Below are 20,548 nucleotides of genomic sequence, written 5' to 3'. Positions count from 1 at the left end.
AGTAAGCGCCCTTGTGGCTGTGAGTTCATGTCTTAAGTGTCGCCAGTTAAGTCTTATCGGACCGCCGAGTTCAGAGCCTTTAAAAAGGTTGACCCAGTTATAAGCGATCTCTCGATAATCTTCTTTTATCGGACCGCCGAGTTCAGAGCCTTTAAGAAGGTTGACCTAGTTATAGGCGATCTCTCGATAATCTTCTCTTATCGGACCATCGAGTTCAGAGCCTTTAAGAAGGTTGACCCAGTTATAGGCGATCTCTCGATAATCTTCTTTTATCGGACTGCCGAGTTCAGAGCCTATAAGAAGGTTGACCCAGTTATATGTGATCTCTCGATAATCTTCTTTTATCGGACCGCCGAGTTCAAAGCCTTTAAGAAGGTTGACCCAGTTATAGGCGATCTATCGATTTGTAGATTTCCGTGGATATTGTAGTAGTAGCACCTGGACAAAATAACAAACTAACATGGCAAAGTATTTGTAGAGATTAAGGTGGCTCATTAAAAACCTGCAAAACAAATCTCAAAGGTCGAAAAAGTTGTTTTTAAAATATAATTCCGTGTTGCATCTTTAAGTTTTCAATGGCGTGAATGTTGCTTCCATGCTCGTTTAATTATGGCATGTTGATTGGCGAGTTCTCTCCTTTCATTCATCTAGCCCTTGGCGGGCTTGTTAGTATCCCAACCTTGATTTATCTGAAATAAATATAACAATCCTTCCAAACTTCCAAAGTAATCAATATCATAAATAAACGAGTCCTTAATCATATGCAATCATATTCAATGGAAACTAACTATTCTTTTTCTTCTTTTTATTTAGCTCGCCTATAATTTGTACTCCTCTTCCTTTTACATATGAACTATCTTTCCCGTTAACTTACCATGCTCCTGTTACATATGAACTAACTTACTCAGTTATTCTTTATGTCTTTACTTCACCCTATGAAGTTGGAACTATGTTTTCTACTCAACTTTATTCTTTTATATGGGTCTGGTGCTAATTAATCTATTATATCTATTTTGACTAAACAGTTAGTTTAGTTCGCAAAGTAAATGGTACATAGGAGAGGTTTCCAGGAAAGAGAGGTGGGTCTCTTGAACCTCTGAAATATCAAAGCTTTTCTCGCCAGAATCCCTCATATGTGACCCTTAACAAAACTATACTTCACTTCTGCCACGGGGTACCTAGAGTAGTTAAATAATTTTTCTAGTGATAGAATTTACTTTACAATATAAATATAATTATAAAATTGTACTCCCTTCTATTAGATTGAAACTAATTTTTCCGTTTAGTTATGTTGTTTTCTACTTGTCTTCCTTCGCCTATTGACTACAAACTAACTCGCCCGCTCAATTGTCTAATGGTATACTCCTATTTAGGAAAATATTTTTGGTTTAAAATTCATATACTTGTCTTCATAAATTGACTATGTTTCACCAAGGCAATAATCTATATCAAAGTTTATCCAAGTGCAATATTAATACCTCCCATAAATGTTTTCACTACTTCATTCATTCGAGATTGTATAGGAATAAGAATGATTAATTTGTAGAGATTAAATACTATGAACTTAGGTGTGATATTCGACCTTATCAACACATAAATAGGGCAAACAGCCATAAACTTTGAATAAAAAAATCATCACAAAAAAATACTAAATTTGCAGTAGGTACCTTTGAAGCTTAAGTCTTCCATATATAAGCTAAATCCACAACAATAATGAAAGTGATCAACAACAACATATATTACTAGTTAAATTGAAAAGTTGTAAAGCTAAATCCATGATCGATTGACCATATAGGATGCAACATTCATATTTATAAGATTGAAACACATTATTCTCAAAGTAGTTAGTTATGATCAGCCATCTACATAAAGCATATATTTATACTATAATAGGAATTCATGTAAGGCATATTATCTACAATATAATCAAGTTCAAACAATAACACACTCTATATTATTTATCGATTATGATCATAACATGAATATACAGTATATGTATCCATTAGCTAAACACTTTAATAACATAAAATAGCCAATGATGATGTAAAACAAAAGATGGCATACGTGTATAGATACAAAACCACAATCAATTCAATTTATATGATTCATATCTCCTTATAACATAAAACAAAAAGAACGATGATATTGAAGCACCAAACAAAACCTGGGAACACAAAGTAATTAAAAGGCTAACACCGTAGATCTCCCACCGTAAATAGCCCATAATTGTAAAGATCATATTACGTGTTCATCAAATTGAAACAGAGACCGTGCGTGAATCTCTTTTTAGATATAAGGATAGGGATTAACCGATAACAAATTTAGAAAGACACAACCTGATGTGATATCATGATCCCTCCGCCACCGATGCTCGAAGTTTTGATAGCTGCCTTTGTCGTATTCTTGGGAAGAGGACAGATGAATAATGACGAGGTTGAGAGAAATCTCGGTTTTTTATGACTGTCATAGCATCTCGATCGATGTTGGTTTGGTCTTCACCGGTCATCTTCTTTCGAGATCGCCGGGAAGGTTTTCAGGGTTGTGAGTGTGGTCTATGTTAGTTTTACCGTTTCCCGACAGCGCCAACTGTACTTGCAAAAAGTACAATAAGGGATTCTAAGATTAAGAATCGTATATTAGGGTTTTAGAGTGATTATTGAATACCTTGAGAATGATCTCAAGAGTAGTATTTATAGCCTGCTGTGGGCTTGGGTTACTGTTGCTTGGCTTCCAACCAACAGAGATATTTAGGTATTTTAGGCGGTTTCCAGAAGCTCCTGGAGGCTAAGGAAGGCGGCATCAGGAGGACGCGCCTAAACCCAATAACCCTTCTGGAGGGCCCTTCCGGAGGGCGTTTAAGTCCTTCTAGAGGGCTTCTAAGCCTTGAGGAATATTATGACGGTCCACATGTATATGAGTCATTTCACTTATATGTTATTCATCATCTATTGTAAAATTTTAACTCATATTAAACACATTAACATCTCTCTCTCTCTCTCTCTCTCTCTCTCTCTCTCTCTCTCTCTCTCTCTCTCTCTCTCTCTCTCCTCTGTGTCCATAATTATGTGACATGCAACATAGTCAAATAAGGTCAAACGGAGGCACAACATGGTCAAAAATATGGTTTCTATATCTTTCACGAGAATAGAGATAGAAAAATTAGAAAAATAAAGAAGATCATGAAAAATAAATCCGAGATTAAGAGATATAATAGTGGTAAAAAAAGAATTGTGTGTTTTGTTCATGTGATTATAAAAAATAGAGCGAGTTTATGGTAATTTTATCGGTTTGTTGAAGTAGTTTGAGATATTTGGGTAATTAATTTACCAAAAAATTAAACTCAATTTAAAAAATGCCACAACATTTAAAAATGTCCAATAAACATGTACTCCCTTTGTCCCAAATTATAAGGAAAAAAAAAATCACACTTATTAAGAAAACTAAAACATAAGAATTTGGAGTATAGTTTTTTGTGTTTTCTTTTAAAAAAGTTTTATAGGAAGATGTAAAAACAATTTTCATTGGCTATTGGTTATGGAGAAAATGAAAGAGAGATAAAATTAAATGTAATTTTCATTTAATTTTATGAGAATAAACAAAAAAAAAATTATTGGAAAAGATGATTTTTTTTGAAAAATAAGATAAAAGTTTGTTTTTTTTTTTTTTTCTTATATTTTGGGACAAAGAAAATGAGTTTTTTTTGCTTATATTATGGGATAGAGGGAGTATTTTGTCAACTTAACATAACGCATCAACATTATTCAATCGTGAAATCCCAACGAAGACCAAAAGTTAAGGAAGTTGAAATAATAGAGATTGATTATAAAATATTGCATGAAAGCGAAAAACATAAAAAGAAAAACTTCAACTTAATATAAATGTTTACAAACAACGTTGAAAAAACTAACAAAATAATTTATCAAAATGTTTAGAGTTTCAAGGGAGCCTACAATGAATTAGATCATCGCAAAGCACACAACTGAGATTGACACCACATCATCACCCAAAATCTTAAAGCATTATGTATATTGATAATCCCACTTATATGTTTTTCAAGATCTACTTGCATCCAATTTGGAACTTTGAGTCACAATTGACATTTCAACATCTCTCCCATAAGTGTGAGACTCTTGCGTATGAGGTCTGGTGACATAGCCAATTAAGGTCAACCGTAGGCACAACATGGTAAAAAATGTGAGTTGATAGTGGTTTGATGGATGGAGGTTTATGATCTTATCTTTTATAAAAAAAAAAAAGAGAAAGAAAATTAGAAAAAGAGAGAATATAAAAAAGAAATTTAAAGATGATAGAAATGACAAGGAAAAAAAGTAGTGTGTGTTTTCTCCTTTGAAGTGTTAGTAATAGAGCGGGGTCATGATAATTTTATGGTATAGTGGAAAGAGTTGAAAAAAATATCACATCATTTTAAAATGTCTTATAAGCATGTAATTTGTTAATTCAAAATAACACGTCTACATTTTTCAATGACCAGATCCCACCAAAGACCAAAAGTGAATGTATTTAAAATAGTAGAGGTTGTATAATTTTTTTCTTTCATGAAAGTGAACATCTAAAAACTTATATTTAATATAATAAAATTAAACTAATGACATCCAAAAACTAAAAAATAGTTCATCATAGTGTTTGGAGTTTTGTGCAAGCCAATAATTGATTGATCATCACATTTGATCAAGAGAAATCCGACAAGAGAGATTGACACCACATCTTCACCTAAAGCCTTAATACATTATATATATTAGTCATCTCACATTCATGTTTCTCAATATATACAGGGCCAGCCCCAGGCATAGGCCACGAGTGCGACGGCCTAGGGCCCATGCCAGTAGGGGCCCTAAATTTTTTTTATCGGTGGGGGTGTATATAGTAAGAATTGGTTTTATGGTGGTTTATATAGTCAAATATTGGCAGGCCCGAAAATTTATATGAAAAGATGGGCTGCAGTCTGTTATTGTTTTGGCCTTTTTGATGCAATTTACTATATATACCCCATATGAAATAAAGCTTTCTATATACACCCTCCCAAAAAAATTGGCCCTTTCTTTCTAATAATGTGCCAAGAACTTTTTATATATATTTTTTGGGGCCCTTTGTTCCTAATAATGTGTCTTACTAATATTAAAAATATATGTGATATTTATTATCCAGAAAATTGGGAGAATTCTCTTAACAAAACAAATTATATTTTAGTTGAAAATGGGCATACTAGAGAAATTAATCTTAATCTTGCCTTGAAAGTATCTAAAATAAATTAATTATATCAATATATTAATATAAACTTGGTACTTATAGCATATAAAAAGATGGATGTTTTATTTGTAGTATAACAAATGAGTTATTGTATCTTAGATTACTCTAAAAAATTTAACACTAATTTTGTTTATCAAGTATTATTGTTGTTATGTGTTTAGCATTGGAGAATTTTGTATCCAAATGTTTAAAATTTAATTAATTACGTGTTGATATACTTTTATTTTTTTGGTTTTACTATCATTAGATGTCAAAAATTCAGTGTCGATTATTTAGGTGCTAAAATTTCAGTTTACTTCGGAGAAGCTGTTGTTCTCTAATCCTATGGTATTTTGTTTAGTTTTGGTTTCTATAGAGTATTTGATTTATTTGAAGATGTTGCCTAAAAAAGCTTTTATCTTATAGTGAAAAGCGAAGAAAAAAATGAAGCGTTAGTAAAATCATAACAAGAAACTAAAAAAGTTATGATGTATTATGTAAGGGCCCATTTTTTCAAACTATGCCTAAGGCCCCTTAAACGCTAGGAACGGCCCTGAATATATACTTTTGCTTCCAATGTAGAAGTTTAACTTACACATGACACATTAACATATCTCTGTTACGTGTGAGACAATCAGTATTTCTGATCTGGTGAAAGAGCCAAATAAGATCAGAGACACAACATGTTTTATAGAGAAATGTTTTTGTTTCTTTCTTTCCTGAGAAAGGAGAAAGTATATTAGAAAAATAAAGAAGACGAAAAAGGAATCTGAACATGAAAGAAATGATAAGGGAAACAAATAAGGAGTAATTGTTTTTATTTGAGAGTATAAAGTATACAGCGAGTTACTGATAATTTTATACATTTATTGAAGGAGTTAAGAATTAATGGGTAATTTTTTTATTAAAATATTAGACTCATTAAAAAAATGTAACGATAATTTTCTCTCAAAAAAAAATGTAACGACAATTTAAAATGTCTAACAAACATTTTTTTCTTCCTTATTTTGGAATTTCTATTCATTGATGTTGATTCCGATCTGTTTTGGCTGAAAATAAAATGGACTTTTTTCAGCAGGTCTCTAAACATTTTCTTTACTTGGCTCAGGTTCGGGGGTCTGGACGTCATGTACGTATTTTTTTATCTCACATCTATATTTTTCTATTGTAAGATCTCACCAAAGATCAAAAGTGAATGAATCAGATATAACAGTGGTTGAATAATTTTTTGACATTTGAAAACTAAAATTAATTTAAGATAATTTTTTTTAAGCAAAACGACATTAAAAAATATAGAAATCAAATTATCATAATGTTGGGACTTCTATGAGATTCTACATTGAGTTGTATAATCACATTAGCCTAAGAGCAATCACACGAGTGAGATTAATATCACATCTTCATCCAAAGTCTCAAGGCATTACGACGTGGATCATATTATTTATATGTCGCTCACAGCTACTCTTGCTTACAATGTGAAATTTTAACTTACACTGAACACATTAACATCTCTCCGTGTTTTGTGATCCACCACCGTTGGGCTTTCTGGAGGAGCGAACACTAATGTGGATCGACGCATTGGAGAAAGGGCAACCACATGTGAAAACGAGACTACATTTCCATCCAAAATTTTAAGGCTTAAGTATGAGTTTTTTTCACTCTTTTGATGTTCAACTTGCACTTTTTCATGTGATGTTGGACTTTAACTAACTTTTGCTACATCACAATATCATCTCCTTAAGTTTGACGGAATTCTAGCTCGTGCTTGGCATGGATTTCCATAATAGTTTCTCTAATGAGACTAGTGAAAGTGAAATAAAGGCTAACACACATAATTGATAATAGCGTTTGGCCATTTATGTCTAATCTCTAGACCACTACAGACTTTTTTTGTGGTGTCTGAAATTCAAACTTTAAACTATATACTATGCATTATCTCTACTAATTGAGTTAAGTTCATAAAGATATATACATGTGTTTTCAAACACCCGTAAACTATCGCTACCCCAACTCAATTGCACCAAAAAATATGCATTCTTCCGAATACAAGTCTTTATTTATGGGAGAAATAAGATAATATAAACTTAACAATCCTTTACCAATTATTGTTGCAAGTTGAATGTGAAGTCAGCATGTATCACATTTCTTTTCTTCAAAATCGGCACCGAACTATAACATAACTTTATTATTTAATTGAAGAAAAAATAATCACCCTTACATTTATTTAATGCACGGTGTGAAAGTAGGACAATAACTTAAAATAGCTTTCTGCTTTTCACTTTTACTTTGGTTACCCACATGCAATGGGTCCTAGTGTTTAAAGTTAAAAGTAAAGGTTGACAAATGCACGAACCCTTTTTTTTTTGAAGGAAACAAATGCATGAACCATATTGTTTATAAAATTAAATAATGCATGTCGCATTTTTTTGTTTTTTTTGTTTTTGTTTTTGAGAAACTGCATGTAGCATATTTATTCATTTGAAGTTTTGAGAGGTTATTCATTTGAAGTCTTCTATACAAAGTCTTCGGTTTTGTCATTTTTTTGGTCTATTTTCATTTTAATTTTTCATATATGTTCCAATTTGGAAAAAACATATTTTCCTTTTCTTCTTTAAAATTACTATTTTTTATTTTAATTAAGTTGTTTAATTACTAATCCTCCTTTCCAAATTATATGATATTTTGGACATTTCACGTATTAAAAAAATTTAATTAGTTTTGTATCGTAAAGATATATTATGAGTTGTTTTAAAAAATTGTCCTTAATAAATCATGTGAAAAAGATAAATGAAAAAATTGAAAGAAAATAATGTAATAAATAGTTAAAGATATAATAAGAAAAGTAACACTCATACTTCATTGGTATTGGTATTAAAAAATGACATATAATTTATGACGTTTTTTTTTCTTTTCAAAACGATATAATTGAAGACGGAGTGTATAATTTTACATAGAATTTGAACTTCTACAATTACATCGTCTCTATTAAATGAGTTGGGCTCAAGTGAACAAAATTAATCTAGCTATGACATATTTAATAATAAACTGAGATATATAAATGAATCTAATTAACAATTTACAATTTTAACTGTCTATGAAGATACATAATTGAACAATTACGTGTTCAAAATACTAGCAGTGATAAATGATCGAGGAGGTGAGGTGATATGCAAGTTCTACGAATATCAAACTGTTTATTTATTTATTTTTATGGGGTCCACGGCTGCTCATTCCCTATAAAATCCAATTGTTGAGAGCCTCATGCTTCATCTTTTAGAAATAATCCAAGAGTTTGATGCTGGTGTCAGTTTTAAGAAAGACCATCTGTTTGGTACATTTTTCTTCTCCCTTCTCTTCTCTTGAAATTTGGTTTATCATCTACTCTTTAGTCTTTACTACTATTGTAAAAAATATAAAATAAAAAAACTACTCTCTACTTCTTGCCGTACAAATTACTCCTAATCATATTCTTTATCACAAATTAATCCACGAAAATGGATGGATTTAGTTTAATTCACAAAAAGATCGTAGAGAGTATGTTCTTTCAATTAATTAATACATATATTTTTGACTGGACATAATTAATTTTATTTAATTTATTTATTGTTGGATCTGAAAATCATTGGATACTAAGTAGCTAGGCTGAATGATTAATTTAACAGAGTTGCCTAGTTAACATAATATGAGATGTATAGAGAGACTAATGACTATGTGATAATGAGTTTTTTTATAAATAGAAATGGGATTATATAGCAGATTTAGAGAATGTTTGAATGAATTAGATTTTCCTACAAACTATGAGAAATGTATTCAACCAAACTTGAGGGTATTAAAGTTTTTTTCAAAAATTAAATTTTAAAATAAAAGGTTAATTGTTCAAATTGGGCCTGTAATATATATGAAGTTTGAAAAATGACCTTGTAAAAATAAAAACATATTATAACTTCGTAATTTGAAATTCTTCTTATTTTTTAGAGTAAATTACACTCCCCTCCCCTCAAAGATGCTTGAATTACACTCCCCTCCCCTCTTAAGTTAAAATATACACTTTACTCCATCAATAATTTTTTTTGTGTTAAAATTTATACTTCCCTCCCTTATAAGATGCTTGAATTACAAACTCCTCCTTTAATAATTAAATATGCACTACACTTTAATCTATTTGAACATAAATAAATATTCTTAAAATATATATTAATTTTGAATCACCATTTAAGAAAAATTAATTCATTTATTTATAGTTTAAATGTCAATGATAATTAAATTTAAATATATTGCTATTGATTTTATAAATTAGAGTATACAATTAACTTTTAAATGATCATGCTTTAATGATTTTAGTAATTTTTCACATATTTTAATTTTGTTTTGGGTTGTTTCATATTTTATAATAGGGTTTAAAACTACATGTTAATGAAATTGTGAATAAAAAATAGCGTAAAATATGTATTCAATTTTTTATTATATTAAAATAGACCCGCAATACTATTTTTTTTTAAGTGTGTTAAATTATTATTTTTGCTAGATTATTAGAAATAATAAAAATGAATATTGAGGGAGTAAAGTGTAGATTTTAACATAAGAGGAGAGGGGGATGTAATTCAAGCTTCTCTTAGAGGAGGGAAGTGAAATTTTTTCTAATATGTTTTGAATAAGAGTGGAGGGGAGTGTATATTTTAACTTAAGAGGGAGGAGAGTGTAATTCAAACATCTTTGAGGGGAGGGGAGTGTAATTTACTCTATTTTTTACCCTTTAATATACACGTAATCCAGAAAAGTGTCTGAAAAGTTGAATTTTTTATGATTTTTTTGCAGACATGTTAACGATGTTAAAATATGACGTTCCACAAAAAATTATAACTTTTCGACAAGAGACGAATTAATTATAAATTTTTAAAGTGAAAAAATTCAAAAATGAAATTAACAAAAATCTCGACCTAAAAATTGAATTTTATGCCAAATATTTGTAAAGACATCTATATAAAATACTTAGAAAGGATAATCAAAGTTTTATAGCATTTGGAATAAACCTCAATTTATTTGATTTCGTAACCAAAACTTGCAAAATTGCAATTTTATTCGTAGTAAGCATATGCTCCCGGATCAAATTTTGTTCTCTAATTTTTTTAGGTATGGTTAGAATAGCATAAGAACCTTCATCGTTAAATTTTAGATTTTTTAAACTAGGGATAAATTAACTATGAATTGTTTAAGTAATTAATAATTATTAGAAACAAAAATTCATAATTATTTATTTCCTTGTCGAAAAATTCTAATTTTTTTCGTGGAAAACTGTAGTTTAATGTCATAAACATGCATGCAAAAAATCTTGAAAAAATTCAACATCTAAGTCAGTTTTCTAGACTTCGCGTATATTAAAGCGTCAAAAATAGAAAGTACCTCAAATTACAGGATTAAAATGTGTTTTTATTTTTACATGGTCATTTTTCACGTTTCACATATATTACAGGGTTAATTTTAACCCTAAAATTCCTTCAAAAACAATTAACCAGAAAATAAAAGCAGGTGGAATTAAACTGATATCAAAACCGATTAATCGTGCACAAATTTTCAACTAGATTCTATTTTTTTCCATGAAAAGAAAATAAACTAGATATTTCTTTGTAAATTATATCGATCAGTGAAGATCAAATTAGTACCAAAAACACATCTCATTAAAATTTGGGAGTAACAATTGTAATAAAGAAATAATACCTTCTTCGTTATTTACTATCTAGAGAAGCACATATATAATAAGATATATATACTGTATGCTTATTTAGGTTTTAGAATTCAACCGAGGACGACTGCCGGAAAGATATTGATAATGGGTAGAAAAAAAAACGAGGACTGCCGGAAACACGTTACAGAAGTAGAAAATAAGAATACATGGATATGCAATTATTGTAGTATTGAGTATGGCGGAGGAGCTTCTAGAATTGAAGCACATCTGGGTTTGAATGGCAAAGGAGGCATTAGGCGATGCTCCAAATATCATGAAGGAGTTTACAACAACATGGCATCCACTTCAAGTAATCCACCACTAGAAGCTCATGTGATTAATAGACTTTATTCAGCACAAGATCAAGGTAAATATTGCTTCTAAACACTTTTAATATACATATTCAGTTCATGAATTAACTAGCATAGCATTAAATATAAACTTATTCAAGAACTTGTTAAAGTAATTGTCAATTCCGTTACTATTAGTTGGTTAGTTGGAAATTAGTTATAAGTTGTAAGTTACTCGATTAATTAGCCTATCGAGTTCTATAAGTTACTCGATTTTTTCTGGCTACTATTATAAGAAAAAATCTATTTGTTTAGATTCATTTAATAAATGATGTATGCGGTTTATAATATAGACAACGTACATCATTTATTGAATAAACATGAGAAATGTATTTTTGCTTATAACAATGACAAGAATATGTCTACAAGTACTATCATTTCTTCCCTTAAAAAGAACTACCATTTTCAATTTAATTCAATAGTATTCATATGTTCTCTTATCAATAGTATTCATATGTTCTCTTAGACCATCCACAACAGAGCACCCTAAACTAAGTGCTTACATTTATTTCATATGTCTACATCGCTCATTTTACGGTAATACTTAATAAGCACCACTTTTCTTCAACCCAGCACCTCAAAATAAATTATTAAATAGGTCTCACAAATAATTTTATATCATTACATTTTAACAACATTTATTTATTTTATTAAGAGTTATTAAATGAGGGGGGCCTATTCTTCATAGCCACCATTCTTCATAGGCACCCATATATTATTCTCCACAATAGGGGTGCCTATTTAATATATGGTGCTAAATAGGTGAAACATCCACTATTGTGGACGGTCTTATCCCATGTTTCTTCATTGAACTCACTTCGAATATTATAATTTCTGATAATATGTTGGTGATCATCCATGTTTTTGTTGAAATATAAAAATTGTGACAATTTCTATCTTTCATTAAAGTGGCTGAAGGTGGTCCAGAAGTGATTGGCACTCATACAAGAAGTTTACTTAACCATCAAAATAATGCTGAAATCATGAATTTATCTGAAGGTACGGGTTCTAATTCATTTTTTTTTTTTGTTTAAAAAGCAAAAGAATTATTGCAATGAAGTGCAATTTTAGTACTCCTCTATTTGAAAATAAATGTCTTTTTAAGTTGTTGCACATATATTAGGGATGACATAATGAATGGATTTGATGAATTTAGATTTGGATGGTAATGGATCATAGATCAAAATGATTCATTAATCCATAACCAGTTCCCTAAAAATTCTTTTAAAAAAATCTAATCAAGTTATATTCATTAAACATGACATCCATCTTCTAAAGCATACTAATATTTTTTTTTTTCCAATTTTTTAAAATATATATTGAATTTCTTTTTCTTTTGATGAATTCAGCCCAAAACATATTTAGTTTAATAGCTTTAAAAACGATTTTTTTTTTAAAAAAAAATTTATCATTTAAGTAATATTACCTAGGTTTTTATCAAAGAAATTAATACTAATATCTAGGTTTACATTGACTTTTTTGAGTAAAAAAACCAAAGCTACAGTTGATTTTTTAGGGAAATATTAACTTGTGTCATTTGGACATGAATTAAGAAAGTCAGTGTAAAAGGTTTTTTTTTTTGAAAATTGTGTTTTTAGTGTCTTAAAAGTTTCAAAAGTTATGTTTTCAATATAAACTTATTTTTTATTTCAATTTAAAGTTCTTTAACTTGTGCCCTCATGACACAAGTTAGCACAATTTTTTTTTTAAATTTGTTATTAAAAAAAGCTACATTGACTTTTTTTTAAAAGTGTTATCCAATATATATATAAAACCGGTAAACAATTTAAACATTAAACTTTTCTTATGTAACATGACAAACACACAACGGAGCAGGTGTGAACAGTAGCGGTTGTAACATAAGTGTTTATGAGAGTGAGATTAATCAATTAAAACAATTGGTTATTGATTTGGAATGTGATAAAAACGATATTGCAAAACAACTGCAATCGTTGGAGTCTCGGGGCAAAAAACGCAAATCAGAAGTTGATAAGTGGTTGGAAGAATTACCAAATATGAGAGAAAGTGCAAATAAGATGAATAGCTCAGATGACATTCATAAGATAAATAAGTTGATCATCAATATGAAAGATTACAAGAAAAAGAAGCCTTTCACTTTGTCAACTGAATTTGTCGGGGGGAGATTAGATAAAAATATCTGTGAAGTGTTGAAACAACTTGACGATGATAAAGTCTTTGTCATTGGCATATATGGAATGGGAGGAGTAGGAAAAACTTTACTTGCAACTCTCGTGGAGAATGAAGTAAAAAGGAAAGCAACTTTTAAGGATGTGTTTTGGGTCACTGTTTCTCAAAATTATAGCATCTCAAAACTGCAACATGATATAACAAAAAGAATAGGCTTGAAGCTTGATGAAGATGATGAAAAAGTTAGAGCTGGCAACCTGTCTTTGGCATTGGAGAAAAAGGGAAAATCAATTCTTATTTTGGATGATGTTTGGAAATATATTGATTTGCAGAAGGTGGGAATTCATCCAAAAGTAAATGGCATTAAAGTGATTCTAACAACTCGTTTGAAACATGTATGTCACCAGATGGATTGCCAGCCATGTGCTATACTACAAATAGATCCTCTTTATGGCAACAATAAAGATTGGGAGTTGTTTATGCTAAAACTCGGACATGATGGAACACCTAAGATATTTCCAAATGAAATAGAAAAGATTGCGAGATGTATTGTAGAGAGATTTAAGGGTTTACCGCTTGCAATCAATGTGATGGCTAGAACCATGAAAGGGGTTGATGACTTTCATCAATGGAAACATGCACTAAATAAACTTAGAAAATTGGAAATGGGGCAAGAGGTGGAAGAAGAAATCTTCAAAGTATTAAAACGTAGTTTTGATAATTTGATGGAAAAGAACTTGCAAAACTGTTTTTTGTATTGTGCATTATTATCTAATGATTGCGATTGGGATCTGCATTGGGATTGGGATGAGTTTCAAAAAGATGAGTTGATCATGAAGCTAGTTGATCATGGACATATAAATGGGAGTATGTGTTTGGAAGAAATATTTGATGAGGGGAATGCCATATTGAAGAAGCTTGAATCCCATTCTTTGATTAGATATACTTCTAATTATTCGTTATCCACGCATCCCTTGGTTAGAAATATGGCCTGTTATATCTTGAAAGAGAGTCAGAGAAATGCTATGGTGAAGTTGAATGAGATATTGATTGAGATACCTCTCTCACATGGATGGGCAACTGATTTAGAGTTGGTTCATATGCAAGATTGTGATCTAGAAGAAATCCCAGAGGGCATGTCACCTGATTGTCCGAAGCTGTCCACCTTGATTATAAATAAAGTGTCTATTAGATATATTCCAGAGTGTTTTTTCAAATATATGAATATTTTATCAATACTGGATCTATCCTATAATGAAAGGCTAGAATCATTGCCAAACTCTGTCAGTGAATTGAGGTCTCTTATTTCTTTAGTACTCTTTAGATGTGATAGATTGAAACATGTGCCCCCATTGGGAGAACTACAAGCATTGTCAAGATTGATCATTTCATTTACTTCCATTGAGGAAGCACCACAAGGCTTGGAAAAACTAACCAATTTGAAATGGCTTGATCTATCTAGCAACAAGCTTTTGTATATAGATTTTGGGTCTTTTACATCCAATTTGACTAAATTGCAATACCTCAATTTCAGAGATACCAATTGTTATCGCGATTTTCGGGTGTCAAGTCATTGATTAGGCTTGAACCTTTCAATCTTTGATAATCTCTATTTTTTCTTGGGAAGGGCAAAATTGAGAAAAAACCCTTAGAGTCTAAGTTCGGGGGTCGCTTTCACTACGGGAAGGTGTTAGGCACCCGCAATGATTATAGAACCTTTTTCCTAGTTTATTTCTACGCTTTACTGTTATTGCCTACTTATTGAAAAAGAAGTTTTATTTGAGTGAAGAATGGGGGAGAGAAGATGATTGAGATTTTATTTTAATTTGGCTTGGAAGAGTTTTGACTCCTTGCCTACGTACCCTTTTAAGGGATCAAAACCAAACGTAGTTCATTCTCAAAAATTGTTTTTGTTTTTGTTGGTTGATTTTAAGTTTGAAAAAGGAATTTTGAAGAATGGAGATGAGAGGCCTCAAGGGCATGAGATTTGGAAAATGTGAGGTGGAATTAGTTATTTTGCAAAATAAAGTCTAAGTATGATTAAAATTCATTAAGATTTTTACTTAAGAAAATGAAAGAAAAATGAGGAGTTTTGACTCCTATTTTTTGAAAAAAAGGTTTTCAAGTGAGGTTATTCACATTTTTTGGGAAAAATGATTTTTTTGTCTAAGCATTATAAAACCTAAGCATACATCTAAACATACATTCCCTAATCATGCATCTAGGATACCCATGTGGGGTGTGTGCATGTGTCGGTGCTTGTGTCGGTGTACATCACTTATAGTGTCCATAGTCCTTTACATTGAGTCCTAGGTACATGCTATGGTCTTGCAAAAATTTAAAAGATGAATTTAAACTAGCCTAAAATATTACATAACCAATGGAAATACAAAAGAGAAAAATTGCAAGAAATAAAACCTAATCTAATAGAAATGAGAATGATGTGGTAAGATGCTATAAGATGAGTGAAACATGAGTCAACAATGTTAGCAAAACAAGATAAAAAAATATAACATGAGTGATAGGAAAAAGCAATCAATTGAACATGAAATGAAATGGTAAAGAAATGATGAGAATAACCAAGACATAATGAGAAGAAAAGTTGCTTAAAATGCAAGAATCACACAAATCATACCAAAACAGTAGCACAATCATAAAAACAACATCACATTTATCATAAAATTGCATACTAATTGTTCATAACATGTGCCAAAATTTATGAAGAAAAATATAGCAAGAAATTCACAACATTAGCCTAAAAAGAAGCAAATTAACCAAGAAAATAACACCTACATTTTTATCATTTTTAAACCATTGAGAAATATCACAAAAGCATTAAAATGTATTAAGAAGCATATGACAAATTTTTGGGAATTTTTAGAAAAAAAATTAAGCACACAGAGGTTCAATTAGCAAAAAAGCAGGGGGGAGATGGCAAGAAAAAAGCAAGAAACGTACAGGAACCCTAGGCCCAAACCCAAAGCCCGAACACTCAAAAGCCAGATTACATAGGAGACGTTGGATTGATCCAGGGGGGAACCCTAGATCCAACGGCCAGGAATGGAGGGTATTGGACCGGTCTTGGACCGGTCCGGTTCACTGGCTTACATAAAGGTGGCATGACCGGTTTTTTTTATTCTTCTCTTCCCTTTCTCTCTCTTCTCTCATCCTAGTGAGAGAAGCTCTCACTTCTCTCTTCTCTCACCGCACCGGATTCTGGAAAAAAAGGATGATCTTCATCTCCTCCGGCGGAGTTTGTTCATCCGGCGTGGTGGCCGGCCACCCAAGGGTGGCGGCGCCGCCGCCGGAGTTGAGCAAACTCCTCCGATTTCGAAAATTCTTACATTTTTAGATATCCTTTTTTGTCCTGAACACGAATATGGCACTAGATTTTACATGCAAGATTTGAATCAACGTAGATCTGAAGTTTGTGTTTGCGGTTTTGAGAAATTTCTCTTGTTTTTCTTTTGGTTCTTTTCGAATGGAAACTTCGAAAGCTTCACGGATCTACGTTAGATTCGTCCTTGTTGATGTTTCTTTGAGAAAGAACGTGAGGCTTAAGTGTTACCTGTGGTTTTCAGTTGGATCTTTCGAACGAAGATCTTCGGAAACACTTGAACTTGATCTTTGCTTGTTGATTTCTGGCTTTGAAACCGAAAATAAATCGGTAATGCTCCTCTTCTGCTTCACCGGTTCGAATCTGCTTCTTTTCCTATTCTTCTCAAATTTTCAGAATCTGTGATCGGCGCTTGGAGTTCTTCACCTCCGGTGAGGAATTCGTGCCTTGAATTGCAGAAGGATCAATTCAATGATGAAGATTCACCAATGAATCTCTGAGAATTGATCAAAATCTTGATGAATTTCGATGAATCTGGTTCTGGAAAGATTAGGGTTTATGTGATTGTTCTTGTGATTTTTTGTTTTGATCTGTAACTGCCAAGAGAGAGAAAATTCTCAGGCGTTTTTTTAGTGGTGGCGCGTGATTGCTTCTGATCTGGAAATTTCTGACACTGTGTTGCATTTATAGCTGACATGTGTAGCTGAGAACCAATGAAAAAATGACATCTGTTTTGGGACCTTTCTGCAAAATAGAAAACTTGAAGGACTGGACAGCAATAAAAAAGACTAAAATGAAATTTTAAAAGTTTTGGACTAAAAATGCAATTCTGGGAATTATTTGAGTACTAAAAATGCAATTTTAGAAATTGTTCAGGGATTAAAATGCAATTAAAATAAAATTGGACTAAAATTGGTAAGTTGGACAAAAATGACAGGAAAAGACCAAAATGCCCCTAGGGACTAAAATGACCCAACCTGACTCAGATGCAGTTTTTGAAATGATTTTAAAAAGAGATTCAACAATGATTTGTACAGACAAGTTAGAAAGACTCAGAGACAGGTACAGGGACTAAAATGGGTTCCACTGCAGAAAATGACAAAAATACCCTTTTGTATGATTTTTTTTGCAAATATTTGAATTAAAATACAAGAAAACACTTTGGATGGTTTTATGCAAGAAAATCACAATTGAAAATACTTTGAGACAGAGACAGCAAAAGATGCAGATGAAACAAAGTAAAGACTCAGAGTAAAACAACAGTAAATTGACAAATATCAGTAGTAGAAAAGAAATTTGAATGAGTATTTTTAGGTCCAAAATCAGGGTATAACACGAATGCTTTGATTAAAGTTGAAGATATTCAAAGGATGAATATGTTGGAATGTTTAGGAGGCAGCTTTGACTGCAAAGATCACAACCAACACATGCAAAAAAATCTTGACACGAGCTTTGGGCTCAAAACATATCATCTCACCTTAGGAAACTATGTAGATGATGGAAAAATTTGGTGGAAAAGAACTAACTTGAAAATCTCTGATCCTAGTGAACCTGAAACTAAGACTATACTATTTGGAGATTGTGATCATTTCTCCTGCATACTGCCTGAAGACCTTACATATCTCTGTATAGAGAAAAATAGTCATTGGGTTTGCTTATGTGATGCTCTTTCATATAACACTTATTCGTCTTTGAGGAGAATTGGAACTTCTGATTGCCAACAAATGGAGAGCTTGTTTTGTTTATCTGGTTCTTGTTCCTTTTGCACCAAGATTCACAACCTTGAAGTTTTGGAATTTCAAAATTTGGAAAGTTTAACCGTTGTCTGTAAAGAAGTTTTTGATGTTAGACAATCTTTGATACCTGCAGGTGACATATTCTCTTGTCTAAAAAAATTTAATATTTATAATTGCGATTTGATAGAGAAGTTGTTTACACCACAATTAGTTCAACAACTTCAAAATCTGGAGACAATATCCGTAGAGTATTGTGATTCAATGAAAGAGATATTTGCAGTGAGCAACAGTGATGACAATGACCAATCCATCATTTCACTTCCTAAGTTGACCAGATTATGCTTGAGAAGTTTACCACAACTGAAAACCGTGTGCGAAGGGATTATACTTTGTGGATCTTCAAAACCGAGTTTGTACATTGTCTCATGTCCTGGCTTAAAAAGGCGCCCTACAGTAAAGCTCATAGATGGCGAGAATTCTTTTGGGATTTTTCCTTAAAATGTGTCGGTTTTAATGTTTGTTTGAATTTTGACGTTGAACTTGTACAAAATAAAAGTATTAAATTAACTATTTTATAAGGGTTAATTAATGTTTTTTTTCTTTCTATATTCTGACTTTTTGCTTTTTCTTTTGTCGGGGTTCGAACTAAGCTCACGAGGACTTTAGACTTTTTGCTTTAATTCTCTTAAAAAAATTTGACTTTTAATCCTTAAATGTTTTTTATCCACAATTTTTGTCTATGCTTTAAGCTAGGTCATGTGTATCCTTTAGATTTTTTAATAGATTATTGCAAGAATGTTTAGAATATAATAAGAATTTTACAATTTCTTTTTAACAAAATATGCATTTTTAAGCATTGAAACCATAAAAGTTTAAATTTAATTTATGTGTTGTTAAAAAAATAAACTTTTTTTAAAGAGATTTTTATAATATTCTAAAGATGATTGAAAAAAAAATCAAAATTTCAAATTCCTTATCTAGTACTCACTCCATTTCAAAATACATATTCAAGTCAACTACTTCACATATGTCAATGCACAATTTTGACCGTTAATATCTTTAACTATTTAAAGTAAAAAATTATAAAAATTTAATATTTAGAAAATATGACAAATCAAACATCTTACATGCTAATGTTTGTATTTATACATTAGTTAAAAAATATGGTCACAGTAAGTCAAATGAATAGTGCACCTTGCAAAAATTGGACATATATTTTGAAACGGATGGAATATAACTATGGCAGTTTTAAAGTTAAGAACCAAATTGTCTTAAATAACATGAATTAAATATACTGCATTATACCTCCACATCTCAACTTTAAACCGCAAAAGTCTTTATCTTTCATTCAGAAATTCATTCAATATGGTATTTAACCATCCAAAGGTACTGGTTCAAATAGAAATAGAAAGTAATGGCATAATGGAAATTTCATTTAATAATAACTAAGACACAGATTTTTTTTTTCCAAATACTAGATCATTTAAAAGTATACATTCAACAACTATGAAAAATAAGAGTTGCCATCTGAGTGCATATTCTCCAGGTCTAGTGATTTCCTATCAATCTCAGAACTTTCTCTGCTATAAATTTAACTGTGGCATGTTCTCTTCTCATTTCTGATAGACCCTTCTCAAATTGTTAATAACAAGTTTACTGATATTAGCAAAAAACTATACTTCAATTTTATTACCAAAAGATCATCCGGCAATTCAATAAGAAACCTAATGATAATCCATCCAATTCAATGTAAATATTAGATAGCTAGATTTTGAGTACTCTTTCATATATTATGCATTTGTAGTCCCGATGGTGGAAGGACTTGATGAGTTTGGAGGCGGGAGAGGATGCAAATTGGTTCAACTCGGAAGCTACTAGAAAGGTGGGGAATGGGAATAGTTCTAATTTTTGGGAGGTGGCTTGGAGAGGGGAAATCCCATTTCGAGTTAAGTATCCTAGACTTTTTGCGTTGTCTAATCAAAAATATACTTCTTCCGGTCCTATTTAT

The 20,548-nt window shown here is 31.2% G+C and overlaps 1 protein-coding gene across 1 annotated transcript; it reads left to right on the top strand.

Moving 5' to 3' along the window:
• The first annotated feature begins 8,449 nt into the window (after positions 1–8,449).
• On the top strand, positions 8,450–15,347 carry LOC25497666 (disease resistance protein UNI). The gene is made up of 4 exons (XM_024771271.2): positions 8,450–8,578; positions 11,031–11,336; positions 12,229–12,318; positions 13,156–15,347. Exons 1-4 carry the CDS (start codon positions 8,509–8,511, stop codon positions 15,042–15,044), a joined length of 2,355 nt encoding a protein of 784 aa, XP_024627039.2. The 5' UTR covers positions 8,450–8,508; the 3' UTR covers positions 15,045–15,347.
• Positions 15,348–20,548: the final 5,201 nt, after the last annotated feature.

Source organism: Medicago truncatula, chromosome 7, assembly GCF_003473485.1.
Source record: "Medicago truncatula cultivar Jemalong A17 chromosome 7, MtrunA17r5.0-ANR, whole genome shotgun sequence".
Taxonomy (NCBI): Eukaryota; Viridiplantae; Streptophyta; class Magnoliopsida; order Fabales; family Fabaceae; genus Medicago; species Medicago truncatula.
Note: the sequence above shows the minus strand (reverse complement) of the source record. Positions and strands in the feature narration are given on the sequence as shown.